At 40.8% G+C, this 25,260-nt stretch overlaps 1 protein-coding gene across 5 annotated transcripts in view; it reads left to right on the top strand.

The window, feature by feature from the left end:
• Nucleotides 1–25,260, top strand: part of SULF1 (sulfatase 1) — a 285,427-nt gene that overhangs the window by 165,748 nt on the left and 94,419 nt on the right. For all 5 annotated transcript variants that reach the window (XM_085605482.1, XM_085605483.1, XM_085605484.1 and 2 more), the window contains 2 exons: nucleotides 5,457–5,626; nucleotides 24,184–24,334. In XM_085605482.1, coding sequence (XP_085461608.1) covers nucleotides 5,457–5,626; nucleotides 24,184–24,334 — 321 coding nt within the window. The remainder of the gene's footprint in view (nucleotides 1–5,456; nucleotides 5,627–24,183; nucleotides 24,335–25,260) is intronic.

The raw sequence follows: 25,260 nt of genomic DNA, 5'->3' as shown, positions 1-25,260 counted from the left end.
ACTGATTAATTATACATCATGGTAAGCAACACACAAGTCTGTTCTTGTTGGGTAATCTGTGTGGACAGTAGATAAAGTGATGCCAAGAGGAAATGGCAATTTGACTAGTTATTGTGTGACGATAAATGAATATTTTCAGCTATTGAGCTTAACTTGACTTGTGCTGTTTTACATTATCTTGTGGGAAACCCAGCTATGAGTTTTAGGCTTAGGTTAAAACAAATGCAAAAAAGGAGCTGGGAAAATGTCTTCTCTTGATCAAACTCCCGACAAGGCAATAACTGTGTGGTTTGTAGTTCTGATAAGTTGTAGTATTACCTACTTGAGAGTGCAGAGTTTGTCTGTTTTGGAGTTTTCTATATCACAGCCAGGGACGGAGTTGGTCACTTGTACACACATGTATAGTCTGTAAAGCTTGCAGGGTGCTTGTTTAATATTTATCCATTAACTTTATAAAGAGTACATTTAAATGAATCGGTCTTCCAGAAATTTTTACTGCCTTGCTCCTACAGGATGTACTGCCTCTCTCCTACAGGGCACCTCACTTATCAAAAGGTCCTACGTAACATCCTGCAGGCCTATAATATAGCTTTGGTTTGGACGACAGACAACTATCACTAGGATATTCACATCACCCAAAGCATAGCACACACACCCAATCAATACATTCTAAACCTTTCATTCCACAGGCATCCGACAGGCGCCTGTTGTTCCATAACTGTCCCTCACAGGATCTCCAGCAGCAGTCTTCACCCAACAATGCCACTACACTCCTCCTATTTGGGTTTTCTCTAATATAACATGTTAAACCAAATCCCCTCTTCCCCATGCTCACGTAAAGGCACCATAGCCCTACAGCTGGCAAAGTGCATGGTGCCTATGCAAATGCACTTTTGTTGCACCTCGCCTATATGTGCATTATAACCATTGGCTTACAGATAACGTAAACCTGTTGGGTCTGGAAGCAAATTGAGAATGCAAAAGATTATAGAGGAAAATAAAGTTTTTCATAAAGGGATTATTGCACGAACACTGAAAATCCTAGGTTAGAGCACCAACATCAGTTTCCATCAAGAAAAGCCAAGGTATGTGTTTTTTTTTTTTTAATAACTCACCGTCAGAAGGACATCGACCTTGAGAGTTGGAAAACGTACATCTAGGATGGAGTATACCTCTTTTAGATTCTGCCTGAAGTGCCACCATAAGTCTGCAGGGCAAAAAAGTCAGGAGGTGTCCAACCTGTGCCTACCTAAACACCGCAGCATCGAAGACTCTATCTCATGAGCAAAGTTCCGACCCAAGACCCTGAAGAAGAGGGAGAAACAGAAGTGGGCTCCTTACACAATGACGCAGTTGCAAAAAACCTTTGAAGTGATTGGCCTATTCAGTGATGAGAAGTACTGAGATAATGAATAGGAGAACCCCTCCCTGGCATCTTCAATTCAAAACAGTCAGTGCTGATATTGTCTTTTGTTCTGCTTGCTGTTTCGGTCCACTCCCAGATAGCTAATCCTTGTTATGCTGTCAGCATTTGTCACCTCCCTGTCCTTCTTTGGATCCTTGGCAGGCCTTCCATTTTATTTTGTGTCAGGGTTGTTAACTTTTTCATCCAAGGTTGTTCGTACTAGTTACGGAGGTCTGATGAGTGATAGAACAGGTGTTAGGCCAGTTTTGCCTCTGGAAGCACAAAGTATATTTAACAAAGTTACTTTTCCCTTTAGGAAAAATTTCCTTTAAATACTGTTTGGAAACGGAAGTGGGAAATACATTTGAAACATTTTCTAGCATTTTCTGAGCATTAATACTAAGCCTGGGCATTAAATTCTGCTCCGCTCATTGAGTTTGTGGCATTTTCATCTTCCTCGATCTGTGTAGCGCGTATAAAATATATGGTAAAACTTACCAGTTGTGGCTCAGTCGTGTTTTTCCTCAATCTTCAGACAGTTTTTGCCATAGTTCCTCATAACGTTGATATCAATGCTTTGGTCTTCTCCTAATAGAACTCCTAAAATTGCTTCTATCTTCGTCTTCCTGCAAGACCTTGAAAATTGGAGAGCGAGCAGGTCATGAGCTGTGGAAACTGAATGGAAGTGGTCATTGCTACCCTCTACATTGGCTTCATGTCACATAGCTCTTTATAGAAAAATGTCTTTATATTGTTTCCTTCGCATATTATGCTTATGCCGTTCAACATTACTACGGTCCAAAAAGTTTGAATAAGCAAGCGGCTAAGCATTTACTGTCCTGTCCGTGCACTTCAGAAGCCCTATTTGTTTTGAGTATAAGGGATTCCCTAGATCTCTAATACTTCTTACACTGCACCTGTAGATTTCCTCTTGTTTCGAGTGTGTGCGTTGGTTAGTACACATATATGTAACTTTAAAGCCTGACCATCTTTAAGCCTTTGAACAGGACACTGTATGAATGTATGCTTCAGGCTAATCCCTTACACTTCTGTGTCAGGTCTACTCTGCTAGGAAATGTAACTACATGTGTTGCGCGAGTTGAGTACCTATAAAAGTAATAATTTCACAAATGATTGAATTATAAACCAAAGTGATCAGCATCCGCGCAAACAAAGGGAAGAGGTTAAAAGAATATTCCGGCTACACATTTTGGAAACGTAAAAGGGTATTTTATCAAAAAAACTAGTTATAATTTTAAGTCGTTTGCGAAAGATTAGGAAATTGGTATCTGGAAAACGTCAACGATAGTATAGCTGTGAAAAAGGGTACTTTGAACCTGCAGGAGCGAATTATGTGAGCAGAGAAGAAAGGTGGAAGTCCAGATACACTCAGGAAGTCCATGCTTGAGAAATGAAGGTCACAGCTGCTTGGCTTGTCCTAACAAAGCCATTGCAGAACGACTATCCCTTAGGCACTGTTTTTGCAGCTGTTACTGGCCCTGAATCCCCAGCATGTGATTAGTCATGCCTGGAAGTCCTTGCAATTGCTCGCATAGCCTCTGAAATCTCTCAATGAACCCTGCACGGGACCCCCAGGCCTCAAGTGATTGTTCAGAGATGGCAGGTGCTTTCATTTATATTTTGAGTCTTTTTTTATTGAGGCTTTAATCCATTGCCTCTTTCATCCTGCACACATTGTACCTGGGCTAGGAGTTCACATAGCTCAAATTAGATCTTTCATTTCAACTAATACCGTTCCACAAAGGGAATAAAATACAGTGGGAAATGCACCGTATATAGATTTGGAACGTCTCCCATTTTGAGCCTCTCATACCCTGTTAGAAACATTACTTTTGTAATGTAAGCATGTAATTCAGAGGCATGTAGATTTATCGAGACAAATACTGTGAATGCAATTATGTAGAATCTAGGTTTAAACCAAGGTAGAAGATTAGAATTAATTTATGTAAAAGTAGGTGTGAAGGTCAAAACCTTTGCATGTTCTTTCGGCTACTGGCTTAAAATATTAATCTGTCTACTGCTGCGTGTGCCCGTCCTCCTGTAGAACCGTTCAGCTTGTGGCGTGAGGAGGTCTTTTGGTCTAATTTACATTAACTCTACTTCTCTACGGAAACTGTTCTAAATTCCAACTTTGGCGTAAGAAGCCTTCCTTATAAGTTGAGAAAATGCTGCTTCACAGGCATAAGTGTCAATCACTGGATGGAAAATCTACAGTGCACCATTTAAAAAGACCCATACCCCTAAATGTCAAATTACAGAAAATCGGTGTGAATAACATCAAATAATAAAAAGGCACCAACATACAAACAAAACAGATCAATAGTAAATCTATCAACAACGCACACATGCATAATTTCTGCATACTTGCAAGGGCTGATGGGCCAGCCTCAAAACACCCGCCCCCCACCACTACTGATAAGCGCTCTATCGCTGAGCCCACAACCTGCTACAAGGAGCCTGGCTACAGAAATGGGGACCCATCTTGAACAGTTGTCGTATAAGCTCCTCACAACAAAGTCAGGCACAAGTGTCCTGCGCAATGACAGCAGAGCGCTCATGCAGACACACACTCCAACACAAATACGCAAACATTTTTACTACGAATTGCATCAACATTCCAGGGACGGAAAGGAATCTCCTACAAGTGAGAATACTTTACCTCAAACATCCAGCATAATTCATGGACAAGTGCAGTAGATGATAGCAACTGAGATTTTTTCCTTTAAATATTGTAAAACTAGGACAGGCATACCAGTGGGGACTCATAAATAGTGATATAAGTTTAGCTTCTTAAAACCGAAAGGGTCTCTTGTCCCTCATATTTTGGCCCTATGAGCATCGAAACAGTTATTGATCAGAGGGTTTTCAAATAATGGGCACAGATGATCTCCCTCTCGAAATCCCACCCGTGCCCATTATCCTCCCTACTGTTGAATCTATTCTGAAGCTTTTCCAGGGATGCTACAAATGTTTTATTCTGATAATTTCTCGTTGCCATGAGAGTAACACTGAGGGTTGCGATTCAGGATGAAGTTACCCATACCACCCTAGAGAAGAGTTTAGTGCATCATAGGGGAATAGTTAAGGTGTACATTTCTGTAACCTTATGAACAGTTGTATTATTAGTCATGTGAGTGGTAGTGTTTGAGGATCCACTCCATTACCTGCACTGGCAGGGTCCCCCGCTACCTCCTCCCCTGCTTCTTGCTCATAGGATGCCAGTGTATAAAATGGATACCTCTTGCCTCCGAGCTGGTTTGAGGAGGGTGAAACATATCAAGTAAGGTTTATAAATGCTTACCCATGGACATTGTTTGGGTGGTAGCTTCCCTTTGCTTGTTGGTAAGTCCACACTGGTTTATTGATGAAATTGCTTTTTACTAGGGAGAGAGTCATACAAGACTTCTCGGTAGTACTAGGTTTCTGTGCTCACTGAGATATATAACTTGTGCTATATTAAAGTCCTCTTGCGTTGAAAATGCAAGTTAATTTTATTTAGTATTGTATCTGAACGATGGGCGCAGGGCAGTTGATTCCTTTGCAGGTCTTGGGGGACAGTCTTTTGTTTAGTGAAGGCAGGACACGAGATCTGATGCTTCAATCTGCTCTTGAAAACCAAAGTAGGCGAAATATTGCGAATTCTGCCTCAACGGAAACCCATAATCTGTTTTTAACTTCTCGTACTGCACTGTGTATTAGTGCACAACTTGGAATAGAACCATGAAAAAAATAAAGTTTGACGATTCATACCAAATACCTTGAGCCAGCAGCGGTGGCACGGTGAGTTTAACGCTCACCACTGGCCTATATGGTGAGTGGTAATCCTAGGTTTGAATCGTGCAAAGTCGAACCATCTCTCTGTACTTCCAAGGTGGGTAAAGTGAACACGATTGCACTGGATAATTGTAACAGCTTTTGTTTATGGACATTTGAGTCAGGGGACATCCAGTACAAAGTGCTTTATGTAAAAACAAATTGCTATTACTACATTTTACAATAAACCTAAGCTTTCGATACATCTGTGTTACAGGACTACTTCACGGACCTGATCACAAATGACAGTATCAGCTACTTCAAACTTTCGAAGAAAATGTACCCCCACCGACCCATCATGATGGTCATCAGCCACGCTGCCCCCCACGGCCCAGAGGATTCTGCTCCTCAGTTCTCAGAGCTCTTCCCAAATGCTTCCCAGCACATGTAAGTAAAACCAGAACATTGGCTAAACACTGCTTCTTTAGTTTTGGCACTAGAAAATTATTGTAGCGCTGAATAGGGATGTCTAGCTGTTCATTCCACCTGCTGCCTCAAAACGACGCATCTTCTGCAGTATTTGTACTGTGCAATGAAATGTGCCATCTTTATCAGCAGTTCATGTGTAATTGGCGTCACTTTCACGTAATGTTCAATCACTTGCTTACACTGAAAAGAGGATGGCATGCAAGCATCTATGCCGCCAGGGTTGTGCCTACCCAAGTTGGGTATGTTTCCCTCCTGGTCAAGGAAATGCTTGAATATTCTTTGCACTGATGGAAGGAGAGGTCTGTTTCTTTGTACCCTACTTGTCCAATGCTCAGTCCTGTGTTGTTCATAGTTTGTGATTTTGTGGCCTGTCAACAGGACAGATGGTATCTTCTTCAGGACCAACACTAGTGAATAACCCAATTTCATACCTGAAACTCAAAGTTATTCTCCTTGGCATTGAAATACTTCTGTTAATTAGTGTTCCCTATGCACAGGGCCACTGGAAAAATATGCAGTAGTGAAGGATCGCGTTACAATGTTGAACTCCCTAGAAAACAATTTCTTCATGTGCATTTTTTTTATATAATATAAAGTAACTTTTTTATACTCCATAATACATGTGATTCTGCAATCCCTGTAGAAACCCTGTATATAATTATTTTATTATAGGCGACTTTTGACGTACCTAGTCACCTGTTGTGAGGAAAGTGGTTTATTGTATGGCGTGGTTGTGCGACCTCACTGTGCAATAAGGACACAATTCCTTATCAAGTCCAGTAAGGTTTGTTTGAAAAACCTTAGCGCAGTTCTGGGTGCCCATGGCTCAGAGCAGACAGGCTTTATCAACGGAACATATGTAAAGCAATAAGAAGTACCAAAACAGTTGAATATGAAGAAACACAACACAATAAAAATAGTTTATATTTTTATTTTTAAATAGATCCCTTAATCACGAAAATGCCCCTGGGGGTTCAGGAAATATACATTTTTAAAGAAACAATAAGTCAAATCTTTCCACTTAGTGCAACAAACCATTGTAATCCACTGCAACTCGCAGTTTAGGATTAGCCACAACTAGTGATTTGAAAATGGCTATAAGGGTACTCTTGTGAGGACCAAGTTCGACAGGGATCCAGTTACAGGAACCCATAAGGTCCAGTTCAACAGTCCCCTTGCAGTTAAAGCAGTCTCCAGCCCAGTTCTAGGCTCTATGGGTGAACCACCATAGGATTCAATAAAGCGGTCCTGATGCAAGGTATCAGGATAATCAATGCTCATGAATGTTGAGCCAGTGTCAAGGTCTTCCCGTGGCCACCCCTTGATACACAAACACAGTGATTCGAATTTGGCCTCAGAGGTCGATATCTCCTAAAATCTAGGTAAAGTCCAGTCAAAAACAGTTGCCACTGGTCTACTGCTCTCCAGTCACAGCAAAACCAGTGTTTTCCCTTTAACTGGCATGAACTTCCTTACTTGGTGACCAAGCTACTCTGACGATTTCCCCGGGTCCAGCAGACTCTGGTGCAACTTTTGAGGGTTGCTACTTGGTCTCTGAAGCTGCACCTTGGCTTCCCGCAACAGCAGACTTCTTTGGGCTGGGATCTCAGAGGAGCAAGCTTCTCAGGTTTTATGGCCATGTGGCTGTACTGGGAGTCAGCCAACTGACTCTTGGAGTCACATTCTCTGCCTAAGATTCAGGGATGACTTTTCCTCGAGCGGTACACCATAGGCACAGTCCTTCCTTTGCTTGCCCAAGTTGCAGCAGGTGCAGTCCAGTCTTCGGTGCAACTTCTCTTTGGTGAGTCGAGGGAACCGCAGTTCTTTTTCAGTCCTCTCCAGTATAGATGTGATCTGAGGTCCAGGTTGCCACTTTGCTGCCAGTTTCTTGCCCTTGAGGATATGGCGATGGATATGGCAACAACTAGCCAAATGGGCTACCAGGTCTCCTCCCACCTAGTGACGAGTTCTGGCGAAGTGTGGCTTCTTGCTTGTCTAGAATGCATCATTCTGCCCACTGGCAGAACACTTCACTTGGTGCGAGGAGCTCCCTAGCCCATCCCACAGATGTAGCTACCTGGGGGCTACAGGCAAACAGAAAATCTAGTTTGGCAGCAGCTTTTCCCTCTCTGTCCGAGATGCTAGCCTGTCTTATAAAACAAAAAAACAGCCTCTCTCGGTGTGGCTACCATTTGCTTTTAGCTCACACCTAGTTTAGCAATCCCACCAGGATGAGGTCACACTTCATCTCTTGACAATTCTTTCCTGAGAGTCATTCACATCTCTCCAAAATGGCAGAAGGTTGTCTCAAGGACAGCAACTTGTGTGGCATCGTAACCAGTCCCTGGAAACTTTGGACAACAAAATGGTAACTTTCTAAAGTTGCCATTTGTGCAAAAGTTACATTAAATTCGACTTCAGCAACAAGCTGAGTTTAATACAACGATTCCTTTGACACCTTGAAGTAGCATATTTAGTAATTCCATTCAGAAGTTAGGACTGCTGAGCTGTCCACGTGTAACTCTGTACTCGCTAATGCGGCTACTAGCCTTTCCGCAGTACAAAGAAGAATGCAGGGTTTTTGCTGCTCGGACATTTAAGTTAATAGACCATGTGTCAATCTTTTTAATATTATACACCCTGCCTTTAGGGCAAAGTAGGCCTGCCTCAGGGGTGACTTATAAATATTAAAAAGGAAGGTTCTGGCTTTGCCATTACTTTAAATGGCAAAGTCGAGTTATCAGTTTAGGAACTGATCTGCCAGCCGGCAGTGGCGGTCTGGGAGCCATGCTTTGGTTTGTCACACCTAGTAGAGGCACAATAAGTGCTGCAGTCTATGGAGGACATTTTAATTTACAGGGCCTCGATTCCCCTAGTACCATATATTATGGACTTTTAGGTAGGTTAACTTATGCCAATTGTGAATGAGCCAATTAGATATATACCTTTGTAGGGGCAAGAGCACTGGCACTGGGGCCTGTTTGGCAGGACTGAGTGCAGTTACAGAGTCAAAAACCAGCAACATCAGTCTAAAACTAAAAAAGACACGGAACATGATTTAAAGCAGCTCTTTAAAGAAGTTGTTTTGCTTTCTTCTGCTCTGTTTTTCTAGCTGTACAGTGGAAAGCAGAAGGAAATATTTATGGCAACTTGATTCTTTTTTTGCACTATTATTCTAATTATTGAAAGGTTAGCATCTCTTTACATACTTCTACACTTTTTTTAAGTGACTTGTATTAGGCTGATTCTATTGTCTTTGTGCAACAAATATCCAACAGCTTTTTTGATGTATTTAATTTTGCAAACGTGCACCTTCTTTCTCCTGAAAGAGCAATAGACTTAAGGATTTAAGCGGTTTGTGGGAAAGGTGATGGTGTGGCCATGTATTATATGGTATACAGTATCTCCTGCTGTACATAAGAATACTGCAAGTCACTGTGGACGCTGGCCTTCGGCCTCTATATGGTCATGGAACTCTTAATTGACTAGTAATATCCTGATAATGTATGTCAGGGGGTACTTTATCCCTTATACACCAGGTAAATTGTAGAACAGGCCTTCAGTCTTGTTTTTACTGTTTGGCCACACTTTGGGTCTCCAAAAGGGCCTCTTTCCATTAAACAGCCTAATAAAACAATAATGTAGGTTATAGAAGTCTGTCACCAGGACGGATTATAGGATTCAACGCATCAAACCTTAAAAAGAGAAATAAAATGTTTGCGCCAATTCTCTATCGTTAAATAATTCTGTTTTAAGAACAGTGTCTGTGGTGTAATGAAGAAAACATGTTATGACAAAAAAGAATCCTTACTGCCACTCTGAATTCCAGTCAATTATGTCTGGATGTTTTTTCATGCTGCAGATGAACGCCCTCCTCATTTTATCAACTCGGGACGTTAATACTGTGTATAAAAATGTATCACTTCATTAGTACCAGCCCACCCTCGCCATATCTAGAATTCCTTGATCTTGTGATAATGGTGAGAATACGAGTCCTTGCTCTTACACATTTACACTAAGGTGTAAGAAAGTGCAGGACTGTAATTCAAGAGCACTGTCTCGTGTGTAACTGCCTCCGTTGCCTGAGATTGCAAGGGCAGTGATATGGATGAAAATTATTGCTTAAAGGTCACAGTTGCTTCCTATGGCTTCTCCTGAACGATGCATATTGTGTATTTTCAGCATTTAGAGCCAGTTCTGGCCCCATCTGGTTAATTTGATGTACTTGTTTTTCAGAGGATCTGCGTGCGTGGCAGCTTTTGCACAGATGTGCTGTTGTTACATAAGACAAAGGTCATCCTTTCCAAAAACAGCTCACAAGGAGAACTCCTGGCTTTACTTGGACGTTTGTTCATGCACTTTGTTCTGTATATTCATACAGTTGTTTCAACACTTAAAAGATATCATTGGTTTGACACATCATTTTTATACTTTCAGAATTAACGTCCCCTGAAGAAGGGCTCAGCCCGAAATGCATTGGGCAAAATAAACGTGGAATTAAATAAATACTATGGATGTAATAGTATGAAACCAAACAAACTTAATAAAAAAGAAAACACTGACAAGATTTGTATGAAATATCATTGAAACTTTATTGACAATCATCCAAGGAGTGCACATTTGGGGACGTTACTCCTACGGGAAAGAACGCTTGTTTCCTCTATAGCTGTCTCATGGCAAGATGTGCGAGGATCAGTGTACTGCAGCTGAGTTTATGCAGCCACAGTGCAAGAGGGTGAAATGCTGCACTGGTGCTGAGTGCGCCCAGTGCCGCCCTAATGTGCTTTATTTACAGTAGGGCAGATGGAGGTCACATCCCCAACCGTATGATTAAGACCACTACTCTTATGTGAAGAGCGAAGATCATTCAGCCATCGATGTGTTGAAATAAACTTAGCCTAAAACAAATGGTTACATTTAAATGTGACATTTTCTGTGTTCTGGGAAATTGTGTGGAATGTGGCGAGTTTTGTACAGCACGGGTAATGCATGGGATATTGCCCAAGACACACATACAGGTGATCAACGGTATGTGAGGAGAGTGGAGTGGTAGCCGTGAGGGGATTGAGAGTAACCGCTGTTAGCATTGAATATGCATGGACCCATGTAAGGAGTAGGCAGATGTGTGTGTCACGTAGCTTGTTCTATTTTGTCACCTTTGAGTTATTCTCAATTCTGTCTATCTTGAGTGCAGGCCAATAGCTGTACAGACTGAATGACGAGGACGTTAAAAAACAAGCATTCGCATAGCCAATAGGTCGCGCCTTTGGGACCTTGTAAGTAAAAAAAAAAAAAAAAAAAAAAACTGAAGTGTAAGACTTCAGGTTTACATTTACTGCATCCTAAATACAAAGTAAATGTAAACGTGAAGTCTTATAGTTGAGATTTTTTTTTTTTACTTGCAAGGTCCCAAAGGCGAGGCCTATTGGCTAGCATGATAAGGCATCTATTTTTTCTTCCCCGTTCAAGTCTTGAAAGAGTCAAAAGGTTCTTTTTTTGTTTTTAAAAAAAGGAGATGATGGAGTAAGAAGTGTTCGGTAAAATTTTCTCGTGAACAAGATTTTTTCTAGAAAAAATTCCAGTGTGATGCACCAAGTGATATTTTTTCATTGGTCTTCCAACTGAATGTTGTCCGAGGAAAGTAATGTTGACTTGCAGAATGCTTATTCACATACACTGTATGGTTCACAAACAACTTGCGGGTTAGCTGCTCAAGAATCTTTATCGAGGCCTTCAAAACAGGGTGCGCATTCCATGTGACAATAGTCACAGGTGTTCCGCATGGTAAAACGCATGCAGAAACCAGACAGTCACTCAATGTTGTAGTACCTCAGAGATTTAAAGATTTTGTTCTTTGTTAGTGTTTTCAGGATAAGGTTCCTTTTTATAAGGGAAAAGAAGATGTAATACCGTGTTTTGTAAATGAAGTAGGCTCCTTGCAGGTAATTAGTCCAGGAGCCAGTAGTATAGATTATGTAGGTGCACATTATTGGTCTCCTTTTGCCTACTTCCACTGGCTGTGCATATTCACGTATGTTATGGTTTAAATGTATTTACAATGCCAGATCTAAACCCGTGCTGTGAGATGTGGCCCGTGGCTGCTGACTAGCTCTGTCTGTTCTGAATGCAACTGCTGGGAGCTGACTACGGTAGAGCTTGGGGCGGGGATGCAGCACCGTGGGCTCCTGTATTTTCTTGTAATAAACTACAAATATGATCTTCACTTGCCTTGGATGAATTTATTCACTCCCGTTACACAAATTACTTGAAAATGTCCCCTTAAACAAAACCTCTTTCCAGGATATAGAAAAACAACTTCCAAATGTGGTATTAGTTGTTTAATTCTGACTTGTCATACTTAACAACGTCTCCCCTCCCCCGCCCCTCTAGCCGGACGGCAATCATGCCACTAGACGTGAACAATACGGAATTATGATACATATTACTAAGCATTCTATTTATAACGGACGTTGTGCACTGATAGTCACCACCAGGAAAAGCCTAGAGCGTCACGCACTTTCGCAATCAGTGTGTCACGGTGCGCCACGAGGTGCTGACGAAAGAAGAACCGGAAACCCCCGATGCATCCTGGAAAGAGAAACTGCCCGGGGAGTTCACGTTTCGTGGAAAAGTGAGCCCATCTTATTATAAGTCGGATGTCAGTACGAGGCGCCTCTCCGCCCATAAAAGCCAAACTAGCAGCTGGGTCAGCACGTTCCCCTGTAGAAAATCATGTTCTAGTACGGCTACATGGTGTTTGTGTTTGTTACAGATGAGAGTGCGCATTCACTGCCCTCTAGATGAATTGGTTAACACATAATAGGAAGTACTTCATACATGTAACACTATTACCCACAATGGAACATGGCATTTAAATCCAACGGAGTATCTCACACTCGAGAGCAGCTCCCGTCCTGCCCCCTCAACCCCAATTAGCATACTTTTCATCATAAAGTCATGCATCCTCGAACAAAGTATAGACCATTAGGTTTTCCTGGTATCGAAGTCGTGGGAACCAGCATTTATTTTTAACATCCAACTTGGCTCAGTGGGGAGAGCAGAGAAATACAGAAAAGCAAGCACGGCCGCGAAGGAAAGTCGGGAATGCAGCTGGCATCCGGCAGCGATGCTGCTTGCTCCCGAGCTCCCTACACCAGGGGAGAAAGAAGGCGGGACATGCACCCGCCTTTGGCCAAGTGTGCTGTCTTTTTTAGAAAGCAAAAGACACACAATTGATGGGCGGAATGCAGAACAAATTAAAACATTCACCCCCAGTCAAGAGATCGGGGTTAAATCCATCATTCTTTTGTTCACCATGCCACCCCAGTTTAGACCTGGCCATATGCAAATCATTCTTGACCCTGTGCCTCATGGGAACAGTCCAGCCCGAACTGCCAAGCCAGGTCCTCCCTGGACCGGAAACAAGCATCCTAGGACCGGTTTCGGGGTTTCACCCCTCTTCAGCCAGGATAGCTTGATTCCAGCAGAAAGACGCATGCAAAGGCCAATAGCGGGTGATGAAAAGAAAAAGCGCACACACACGAGCGTGTGTTACGAGATTAAAGCCCTTACTAAAAGCCTCGCAGAGTAGCGCTTGCTCAGGTGAGACCTAAAAAGGAGGGGCATAACATTTTCTGATGCAGTTTTAAGTATGCAGATGTGCATGTGTTTACAAGTGTGCTGCATATGAGTGATGTATAATATATATATTTATATAAATTATATATATATATATTCACTGAAAAAACCATAGGTTTCACACATGTTATAGATAGCAGGACATTTCACTCGTGAAAAACCAATGAAATTCCCTCGTTATAGTTAGTGCAGGCAACTATAACTCACGCGACCGCAATCCTCTGCTGATGACGTCCGATATTACATCACTGTATTTAGACACTTATTTACCCATGTCTTCTTCCATACATTTTTAGCTATACATATATTACAAATATTTTTTTTTCAGAAAGACACATATGTCATCAGTGATGTAATATTTGACGTCATCAACAGAGGATTGCGGTCGCGTGAGTTATAGTTGCCTGCACTAACTATAACGGGGGAATTTCATTGGTTTTTCACGAGTGAAATGTCCTGCTAACTATAACATGTGTGAAACCTATGGTTTTTTCAGTGAATTTGCAAGGTTTTTTAAATGCTAATTCCTTACTATAACGTGTGTGTAACCTATGGTTTTTTCAGTGAATTTGTACGGTTTTTTAAATGCAAATTTTTTTTTGAGATTTTTGGTAAAAAATAATATGCAACCTATGTATAAAATAATATATGTACTATATCCTGCATTATGGAATGGTTAATTTTTTTTAAATTAATGTTTACATACAGTTGTACATCACAGTTATTATCTTCTACAACTCTTGAAACTTGTATTTTTTTTTAATGCATTTTTTGCCGTGCGCGTACGGTACGCGTAATCGCGAAATAGTTACGCGAAGTTCACGGAATTTTTCTCGCGGAATTTTTAAGTTCACGCCGTGCGCGTACGCTACGCGCATTCCGCGATTTTTTGAAAAAAAGTTAAAATTAATTTTTGCCCTTGGGGGTCCTTCTGGGACCCCCTGACAAAGGCTAGGGGGTCAGGAACTGTCCACCCTGCCCCCTTTTCACGTTCTCCACCTTTGTTTTTCACCCCCTCAGACTGCGAGAGACAAAATGGCGGCCGACACTTCCTGGTTTCGACCGATTCGAATGTTTACTAAGATCTAACAACCAATCAGAATCGCGCTCGTGCACGGCGGCGTGCGCGTACGGTAAGCTTATGGTACGCGCTCGGAGCGCGCCTATAGATATATATATTGATTTAAATGCTATTTTCTCAGGAAATACTGAACAGATTTACACGAGACCTTCAAAAGGCACATCCCTGACCTGAGGCTACCTCTCTGCCAAATTTCACGTAATTTTGTTCAGCCGTTCGGGCTGTAGCTCGGACTAAAGGTCCTATGGAAAAATGCATGGGGAAAACGCGTTTTGGGACCCCCCCCTTTTTCTCAGCCCCCGCTTGACGAATCCCCCTGAGACTTTCCGGGAAGGAGCGGAGCGGAGCGCCCCACCTATTTTGAGAATTTCGCGAGGATTCGTCAATCGGCGCCAAAGTTATTCCAAATAGAATGTTGCGGATTTCCTATGGAAACACGGTCCTAACTATAACTATCTACTGGCGACCGCCAGTAGATTATATATATATATATATATATTTGTATGACTTCTAACAGTAAAAACCCATTAGTGTGTCCTTATCATTTGAATGAAAGTGGAAATATACTAGTTGCTGTTTCCATTTTTCAAAAACGCAAAATCAATATGGATAAATACCGGCTGAAAAGTTAAAAAAAACAAAAAACGTACCATTAAACTGAGAGCTAGTTATCGTAAATAACACTCAGTGGGTGAGAAATTCTGCTTTTAATTTTGAAACGTACTGGTGAACACAATCAAATAGCCAAGCATGTTTTTTTGTTCCAAGACAACCTTATTTTAGGAGATTTGCATTTTATATTGAGTGTATATATAGTAACTAAAGTGATAAAGAGCAACCATTAACCCAAGCAATTTAAATATTTGTTTCGACATATGCAGCTCTCTTCACCCTGAAACTGACATGGATATGTGCCCTGAACAGTTCAAGGTAATACAAACAGTCAAGTACCCGTTTGTGGACACAGCTACTGAAGCCCGGATACAGTCACAGAAGCTATTCACATGTAATTAAAACACCTTATATATAAGAAAAAAAGATCCTGAGACATTCAGGAAAATGTGTCTACAGACACACCAGGTGTTTTGTAATTTCATATCTCAGTTTGATATTCACAATAGACCAGCACCCAGTTAACTGTTGTGTTAACTGTGTGTGGGTGGTCCGGGGAGTGTTGCTGTGTACCATCTGCATTACCGGAGTTACAGTTCCTTTGAGAATCTCTGCAGATGTGTCTGCGAGGCAAGTGAGTGCTCTCAAAGGTGGTACTCATTTTATCAAGCTTCAAAGGATAAAAGGTTGAGTTGGCAATTCCTTTATCCAACTATGTGGCCTGCATGTTATACTTAGGTGTCAGCAGTGAGAGCGCAGCTCACAAGCCTTTTTTTTTTTTTTTTTCACTCAGTTGGTATATTTATAGCAGCTGGTCGTTTCAGAGCAAGAGCGCCAGGTTCACCTTAGAGAACATAACATAACATTACATTGTGTTGGTTTAAGAGTGTCTTGGCCAACATCTGTGGCTCAACATAAACATATAGAGGCAATACATCTTCTAGACTCTAGCCTTAATGATGAAATATATCTCCAAAGTAATACCGAGAGCCAAGTAAAAAGACTCAGTTTCTCCAGTTGGCCGCCCACAAGAAGATCAACACTGAGCAGGCAGAGGGGGTGAAGAATGTGTTTGTTGATCAAGATTTATCTAAGATATAATAAGAAAGTAAGTGTGAAAATGATACCTTGAAACGTGATTTCTTTAAATAAGTCCTTCTTGAAGCAATGTCTATTCAACCCAGAGCAGCTAGGAACAACAAACTTAGTCCAGGATCTGATGTTACTTACTGGGAGGACTTTCCCTTTGGAAACATTGCTTTAACCGCACAGGGTCTTCGTAATATGTCGTTGAAGCTGGGAGTGGACAAGGATGTTGGTGAGAGTTAAAAGGAGGTTAAGGATGTAAGATAACCAGCCACACAGGCTTCCAGGCCATTGCCATCCTTTTATCTCTATTGGAAAAACTCACCATTTTCCCAGTCTAAATTTGACTAATTAGAGATGGTTCTTTTTCGCAAAGCAGTGTTTAGCCTTGGATGTGAGAACTGGCGGTCTTGTTATGACGAACTTCTTTTCATATAAATACATTTGAAGCTACAATTACTGGGACAAAGGAGAACAAAATTCATCTTAGGCTTTTAAGACCAATTTTGAAGAGGGCTCCCTAACCTTCTCAGATATGTTTGTAAGGCCTTGCAGTCACCGAGAATGTGCCCACACATAAGGAAACGAGAATATATGAAGCCAGCCCTGACAGCTCTACAGTGGCTCCCAGTTGAATTCAGGATCACGTTGAAAACACTGTGCATTAGTCACAAAACTTATTCTGGCCAAAGGCTAGGCCGCCTTCAGTAGCTGGCACAACAAGATTCTCCAGCCAGAAACCTGGCTCATTTGATGCAATAACATTCATCTAAAAGACTAAAATGTGGTGGAAAATCTTTGTGGGCCGAGGGTCCAAAACTTTGGACCCACCTCAGCCCCAACTTTAACTTCAGGTGACACTTTAACGTGCCACCTGAAGTTTAGAAAACGCATGAAAATCAAACTTTTCAAAGAGGCTTTGAGTTAAGTTCCAGTCCTTAATGTCAGTGACAGAAGAATTTCTGGTCAATGCTCAGTTAAATTCATCTGGCTGCACAATATCTCCTCGTTTCTCAGAATGCCTTCATTTTTCAGTTTCCAGTTATAGTTTATTTTTGGGTATGACGTGAGTCAAGATCTTTTAATTTTTACTAATATTACATGTATAATATGTGTGTGTATATAGTTTGTTACTGTGTAATTCCCGTTTTTCTTCTGCCAACTACAGCATGGGACACATTGTCAGTCTACTTCATCCAGTGGCCAACTTCACTGTGAGTGACGGCATTCTGCACTTTTAAAAGGTGCACTTACACACACAGTAGTTTGCTTTAGTGCCAGGGACTACTATGGCCATGTGTGCTTTTTGAAACCCCCAAAAATATTTTTGCTAGTAGCCAATTTGTTTTCGATTGATGAGGGCCAGGTAGCATTTCAAACAGTAAAGTTTTGCAAAATGCATGGCAAAACAAAACAAACCTAGACAAAGTGAAAAGGCTGGAAGCCAAAGCCAGACCTTTTGGCTTTGCCAATGATTGTTTCTTCTGTTACTGTGCTTCTAAGTGAACTAGGTATCGAGTGGTGAGCTATAATACTCCTAATTACAAACAAACATAAATGCAAATGATCAGTAGTTTTCGAGACGGTGAGGGGAAGTACATTCCAGCGTTTTTGTTCCATTACCCTCCATGAGCATTTGTTACATTGTTCTTTTTTGTGACGGAACAGGTAATAGAGATTTAGTTCGCTTTCTGAGACAGCTCAGATCTGCGGACCAAATTATACTGTCAACTCCTGAATCCTTATGCTCTACCTTTGGTGACAGAGCATTCTCTGCTGCATCGCCCAAGATCTGGAACGGTTTGCCACCGAGATTCCGCTGTGAATCCTGCCTGCTTTAATTCACGAAAATGCTGATAACCTGGCTATTTAACCAATACATTCATGCAATCTACGTCAATTTTATCCGTCCTTCTTGTATTATCCGGCTGGATACATTTTAGTGTTTCACTGATGCTGTACATACACTGTACACCCACCCACCACAGGCGTCACCAGTCAGGTGACCCTGACAGTAAAAGGGGCCGAGCGCACGAGCTCTGGGCCAGTTATGCACCCCATACCAAATGTGTCTGTGTGTTCCTTTAGCGAGTATGTGGGCCTAGCGCCCGCCACGTTTAGTTAAAGTTATGAAGTTAGTACCCTAAAGCTCTATCAGAATTGGCGTATGTGCGCTGGATAAATGCACCTAACAAACCATATGGAAGGGACAAAGGTAGTAAATGTCCTGTGTACGGAGGAGCTGGTGCCCAAAAATGCCTGTTTTAAAATGCACAACACCTTAAAAAGTAGCTTGCGTAGTGCCAAGTGGGCCCTGCGTTTTAATGTGGTCAAATTCTCTCAGCATCTATACCAAATAAACAGTAACATTTTTAACTTGCAGACCAAAATAGCATTTTCTTGAACAACATTGAAAAGAAAACATGCTTTTTCCGGGTGGCATGAAGAGTGATTGGAATATATGAAAAGATTCTCGGCGCATATATGATGGTCTGCTCAAAGACCCTGAGCTAAGATAAACCGCGATACGTATTTGACCTTAACGACTGGACAAGGACTTTCTAATTTTTTTAGACACATAACTGTAACAATTAACTTGTCATCCAGACAGCGTTAGCGATTTCTTCGTACCAAAGTGCGTACTTTTTCTTTTATCAACAGCAATCTGAAGTCATGTCACAATTGAACTAATTAATGATTTACAAAATTGGTTAAATACATTCTCTTGAAGTTAGTGTTGCTCCTTTGTTTTGTGCAAATTTTCCACTTCTTTGGCATTCACAAAGAGCTCCAAGAGTACTGTGCACCACTTCCCAAGAGAACTCAGATTCATAAATATTTACACATTGAGAACTTTAGCAACTATACACTTCCAGATTGGTAAAAGTTATGCATACTTGGTTTTGCACATGCTAACTTGTTTTCTTTTGACTCCCACGAAGAACCCTCTTATCCTAAACCTCCACATATTGTGGAAGCGTGCCTTACCCTTGAAACTGATTTAATCCTAACCACTATGGAATGGCAGCAGACCGGTGTAATTTTAAGCATGAGTACACCCTCGAACAAGGGAAAATTCACGTTGTGTAATCCACAAACTTAATATTGAATTTGTAAATCAAGCCAGGTGCACTGGTACCTTTGTAGATGGTTCCTCAATATTGAAATCGGCATTAGTCTATGGGTAGAAATACCAAGAAGTAACGAAGTGTATAGCCACATCAACATTCCCCTTGCATAAAAACTGCAGTACCTTCAAGAACAGACTATTTATCAAGAAAAGCATTGGAAACAAAAAATGTAATGGTTCTTTATATTGTGAGGAAGCACTTTAGTGCTTGTATTTAGTAACGTTTGGTCTGTTTGTGATGGAAACAAAATTTTGTTTTCGTGAAATCTGCAAACTATGCATCTGATGTGGCAAATGCTGCAAATCCATAATTATATAGATAACACCGCAGCGGCAGAATCACGACTCCAGTCGTCCATCATATAATGCTGTTAGTAATACGAATATTTCCTACATTTCCCAGAAGATCATTGATTCACTACTAGTCAACCACAGTGGCATTTATTAATTTATTCCTGAATTTCATCACTGAATGGTAGAGCCTGCAGAATCAAATGAAAACATTTCAACTCGTTTGTAAATATAACTTCTGCATTTTGTTGTGACAATATGGATTACCCTGGGCGCATTCTTGTCTCTCAGCAACATCTGACGAACAAACCTTAATTTGTCTTTGCTTTACAGTTCTGAAATTGCTTTATTATTATTTTTTTATTTCCAAGCATATTAGTGACTTTTTATCTGTCCTTTGCCATTCAAGTCTTCTTCGTAATTGAATGGATTTCTGCCTTATAATTGTATTACTGACGATTTTAAAGTAGTTTAGTTAACACAAAAAATAACTATACAAAACTAATTCATAAAGGCCATATGCCTCAGAACTCAAAGATTTTCAGCCAAAAGGACAGACTGACAGAGGGTGGAACATTTGTGTAGCGTGAAATGAAGTAGACTTTTAGTTGCACACTATACCTCTTTTATAGTTTCACAAATCTTATTCACTGTCAGTGAGCAACAGTATAGGTCTGTGTGCATTATTGGGCTTGGTCAAATGTCAATCAATCAGTATTTGTAGAGCGCGACTAATCGCCCACAAGGGTATCCAGGTGCTAGGTTGCTGGGTTCAGTCGAGAGTCTGTTCCTGAATTCCGCCAGAGAGGGTGCTGACCGGAGGTGGAGGTGAACACACAGTTGTATACGTTAGTGTCTGGCTGTCCTTCAAAGTGGTGGCCAAGTACTACCTCACGTGAAGTTATTGGTATAAAACTGTTCTTTTCATTCTTACTAACACATGTCTTTGACACGATATTTGCCCATTATATAATCATGTGTGATATTCATTAAAGGGTGTGTCTTGTCATATATTCATTGTTAAGTGATTACTATTGTGCCATTATGAGTCTATCTGACAATTCTTATAACTAAGGTAACACATTTTGTATCCGATAGAGATCACCCTTTTTACCCTGGCACCTCACTAGGCTGCTGCATGTGGTACCAGAAGCTTTCCTAAATACATATGTATATTACTCTGATATCCGAGCTGCAGCAAATTGCAGGGCATCCAAACATGAATTGCTGATTGAGAGAACTTGGACTTCTGTTGAAGCTTAGATTGAGGGTGGTTAAAAAGCAGGAAAAGTTAAATGTCATCTGCTTACTCATAAGAATCATATGACAGCACCCAAAGAGACTTTGTAAATATTGAAAAGCAAGTGAGACCATATAGGACTGTCCTCTGACTAGACATGAAAGGTGGAGGGGCCAGGGGAAAGCTCCTTCTGAACAGAAAATCAGGGCAGGCTTCTTTTTCTTAATGTCTTCGTGCTTTACCCTTGAATGCGAATCACAATACCCTGCTCTGAAGCGAAGTTGATGATCTTCTCTACTTTTCAACGATCATCAACCCGGATCTCTGGACACTGCTTCCAAACCCAGTGGCTGAAAAAACAGTCTGAAGGTGGCGGCTAGGTACTCTGGCATTGAGAGCTACGTTCAACATCGGAGGGGTCAGGATGACTCCTCCTTTGGTCGATGGCCAATTAAATAGGGGATTATTCTTGATCCAGCCACTCTATGGCAGAATAAGGCACAGCATGTAAATCCAGAATGAATCCATGCTGCAGAACTATTGTTTCAGTTAACTACCTAGTTTATTTTCTGCCATTTTGCCAACACACGGTAGCAGAGAAACTGGGTGTTAGTTAACTTCAACCCTTGAGTCCAAGATGGGCTTTTGAAGATGAAATGTAATTGTAGCCGTCAACCATCATTGTGTCCCCACCTTTCCAGAGAAGGCCTTTAGGACCTAGCTCAGAGCAGGGACCAGTGTACGGGCAGTTGTCTTCCAGACAGGGGCCAGACTTATCCACACAACCCTATATGGGTGATAATAAAGACAACTTCACTCTCAGAGATTGTATTCAGAGAATCCTCTGGATTGTGTGGAATGATCACAAGCATGTGGCAGTGTTAGAATAGGGCAGGAGACTTGAGTATCAGGTTTTGGGTGTACTTAGGTGACCCCAGGCTTAATGCTTTCAAAGAAAATCTGGATTTTCCGTTAAAGAATTTATCCAGCATGTCACATAAAACTTGGGATGGGAAGTAGCATGAGCAGCACAATGAGGTAGACGAGTTCTCTTGCAGCATTGAGCAACACCCTCATTTAGTTGTGGGCATCAATCATTTTGTTATATGTAGAACTTAGTATGCAGACATTCTGCTAGTCTTGCAGATTTTCCACAGTACTACATTTGGGGGTATGGGGATTACAGGCACTGATGGCATAGCCATGGAGAATTCCAAAACTCTCAGTGGGTGTTCACAAACATTTAGCATAGCCGACCCTGAAAAGACATAGGAAACTACTTGTTCAAACTTTTTGAGTGAATGGATAGAAGAGATCACTCCCAAATTCAAGATGGAGCAGAAATTAGGATTTCTCACCTTTAAAAAATATTTTCTTACTGGAGAGAAAAAACAAACTGGAGTAGGTTTAGCAGAGAGAAAATGCTCATTGAAATCTGACTTGTGTCTTGCCTATATTTGATAGATTTCTGGCCTTCTACAAGGTTTGTGAATTGGGTCCAATTCTGAAAGTCATACCACCCTCTGGTGCATTTTATGCTTCTTAGTTTAAATATGTCCTTTGACAAAACATTTTGACTAGCCATATTCTACAATCAGTCAATAAAATATCATGTTTAATAAGAATGTGGCTTTCCTTTGTCAGCCCATCTATATACAATAACAGACCCTTTGTGGAATAAAGACCCACTTACCTATTGCAATTTCTGCTGCTTATGAGTTCCTTTAAGAAGGCATGTGGATTACTGTCAATGTCCGTGGACACACAGCCCTACAAGGGGTGAAATTGTCAAATGATTTGAGTAATGCCTTATCTACCCACTATGCTGTAAAGTGAGTATGTATGCCTTCCATCTGCACATTCCACTAAGTGAATAATCTCCTGGGGTGAATCTCAAAGTTGATAAGAGATTCTTGCTCATAGCATTTACAGCCAAGTGTGTAGGACTTTAAAATCCTATAATAGCATGGTGCTTCATCCTAAACTCTTTATTTGAAAACCTTTAAATTTTAGCATTAGTGTAGGTACCAGCAGAGCTTTAAGTGAGATGAAAAAACTGGGGTGTCTCTCAAAGGTGCATGGCCAATGTAATTAAGGGCGTGGGTTAAAAACACTTTAAGCTTAAAATCTGTGCTTAGTATTGTGTGTTGCCCGACTTGTATTTTGCTGTTTCTGTCATTGAATCCAGATATATGATACAACAAGTAACATCATACCTACAACAAGTCAGGACAATTGGCTTTGTCAAAGTTTGTTAGTTGCATAAGATAAATAAGCAGCAACTATTGCTTGTATATAATATTAAAAAAACTTCAATTTTCCCTACAACGCTCACCTGGCATGACATTATGCTGTAACTTCTCCACTAGTGAGAAGTGAGCAGTGTAAGCACGCACACATGATGTCACTGCATTCCTGAAAAAACAGACCACTTGTGCCAGGGCACAAAACAGAGCCCGATAGAGGCCAGTTTCGTGGCCCCCTTTAAAAAACTGCTCGTGCTCAGCACCGGTGAGACCCAGCCCACTTACAGCCCTGGGTACCAGTACAGCTAATGTTTATTCATAGTACGGTACTGTTGCTCAATAACAATAAAGTGTCCCATTACTAAGCCTACCTGCCCAAGTCGTTCATGCTTCAGTGTTCCAGTTCTCCACCTTCTGGGCTGCTTCGGCACTACAAGAGTCTCATCCCTATATGGCTGGTTTACTCACAGGCACCAATCACCATCTCCTCTAGAGGGCATGCAGTTGTTCTACAGCACACATGTCCCCTGTAGTTCTGACCCTTACAGAGACCTAGCCAAAATGCCATTCACATGTACCCTGAACCATGCTCCTCCTTCACTGTCTGTCAGCCCAAAGACAAAGTCAGCATGAGGAACTAATTTCTTTATGTCACTGGGGATAGTAGTTACTGTTGTTCTGACTCATTTTTGTTTCTTTTCAATTTAAAGAAAGTGTCCACTAAGGTTTGCTCCTTGGAGCGCTGTGACGCAACTGTGAATTTGTATTCAACGTTCTATTCTAGCTGGTTTTTTTCTTATTGATGTGTAAAAATTTAACTTTTATTAAACAGTTGGCGAACAAGTGAATTTAATATGATCATCCTTGTTTATATGGCTTTGAAAATGTGAGTCACTGAAGAACATTGTTGATTCAAAATAGTTAATGACAAAATATAGTGTGATTGTCAACCCCAGCTTTAGAAGAAGTTGAATTTACTCTTTCATTCATGCGTAACAATACATTGACCTTCACTGTTTGAATGTTATGTTTGAGAAACGCAACAATATTAGCTTTACTAGGTTCTCTTTCTTTTTTTATTTCTTGGCATGTTTGTCGTCTTAGGAATAGGAGCAGTAATATTGTGAAACAGAAATTTTCCCTGGTGTGGCAATATGTGTGATTTACAATATTTGTATTTATTTTCATCAGTACTCCTAGCTATAACTATGCCCCAAACATGGATAAACACTGGATCATGCAGTACACTGGGCCCATGCTACCAATCCACATGGAGTTCACAAATTTCCTACAGCGGAAAAGGCTGCAGACTCTGATGTCCGTAGACGATTCTGTGGAAAAGGTGAGCGGATTTCAAGATTCAAGTTCATTATGAAATTTGTTGCATTGAGTATATGTAGCTTGGTTACGAAGTATCAAAAGGTGTTTGAGATGTGATAGGCATATTTTATTATTTCAGCTACAAGGGGCATCCCAAGCTGCCTGCAGTATGGTCCCTTTCTCTTTGTTTAAATTGGAAGTCTAATAGTCTAACAATAAAAAGGCCATTCGAGTATAATATTGACACCTTTCCCAACTCAGTGTGAGCAGCAGCTCCTTGTATTGTGCTCTGAAATGGTCCTTTTTTTATTTCATAGTCCCATACTGTATTGAGATGTTTTTATGGGTTACGCTTTACACGTCAATTCTCACTATTTGTTCCAAAACAATATTTGATTGCATGTCTGCAGTATCAACTCCAGTTAATGGGTCTTTGTGATATGTAAATAAATGTTGGTTCTGTAAGTGCAGATTATCATAATCCTTTATTAGCTTTCACGAGAAAGCGGTTTGTTCTAGATCCTAATCTTGGGGAATGTTGCATAAGCATATTTTTAAATTGTTTAGTTAATTGTTGATAAGTGATCTGAATGGGGTGGAATCTGAAACGGCAGAGGGATTTCTGCACTGTTTATAAGGGTTTCATTATCATAGTTTGGAGGCTGCCTATGATGCGTATTTTGTAACTTGTTAAATACAATAACGTGATGTTCTAAGGTCTCCCGTTCAATGCAATTAAATAATAACAATTATATGTATTTTTGCTACATTATACACGGTGATTGCTAGGAGATTTCCTTAGCTCATATTTGCGAATCCAAACCTTTTCAGTTTAAGTGCAGCTCTTTTCATTTCTAAATATTCTGTATGAAATTCACTTTGTTATATGTCTTATATCACATAATGCTCACTTTATCAAAGTGTATGCAAAAAAGGACAATTTGATAG

Source organism: Triturus cristatus, chromosome 5_1, assembly GCF_964204655.1.
Source record: "Triturus cristatus chromosome 5_1, aTriCri1.1, whole genome shotgun sequence".
Lineage (NCBI taxonomy): Eukaryota > Metazoa > Chordata > Amphibia > Caudata > Salamandridae > Triturus > Triturus cristatus.
This window is presented reverse-complemented; position numbering and strand designations above follow the sequence as displayed.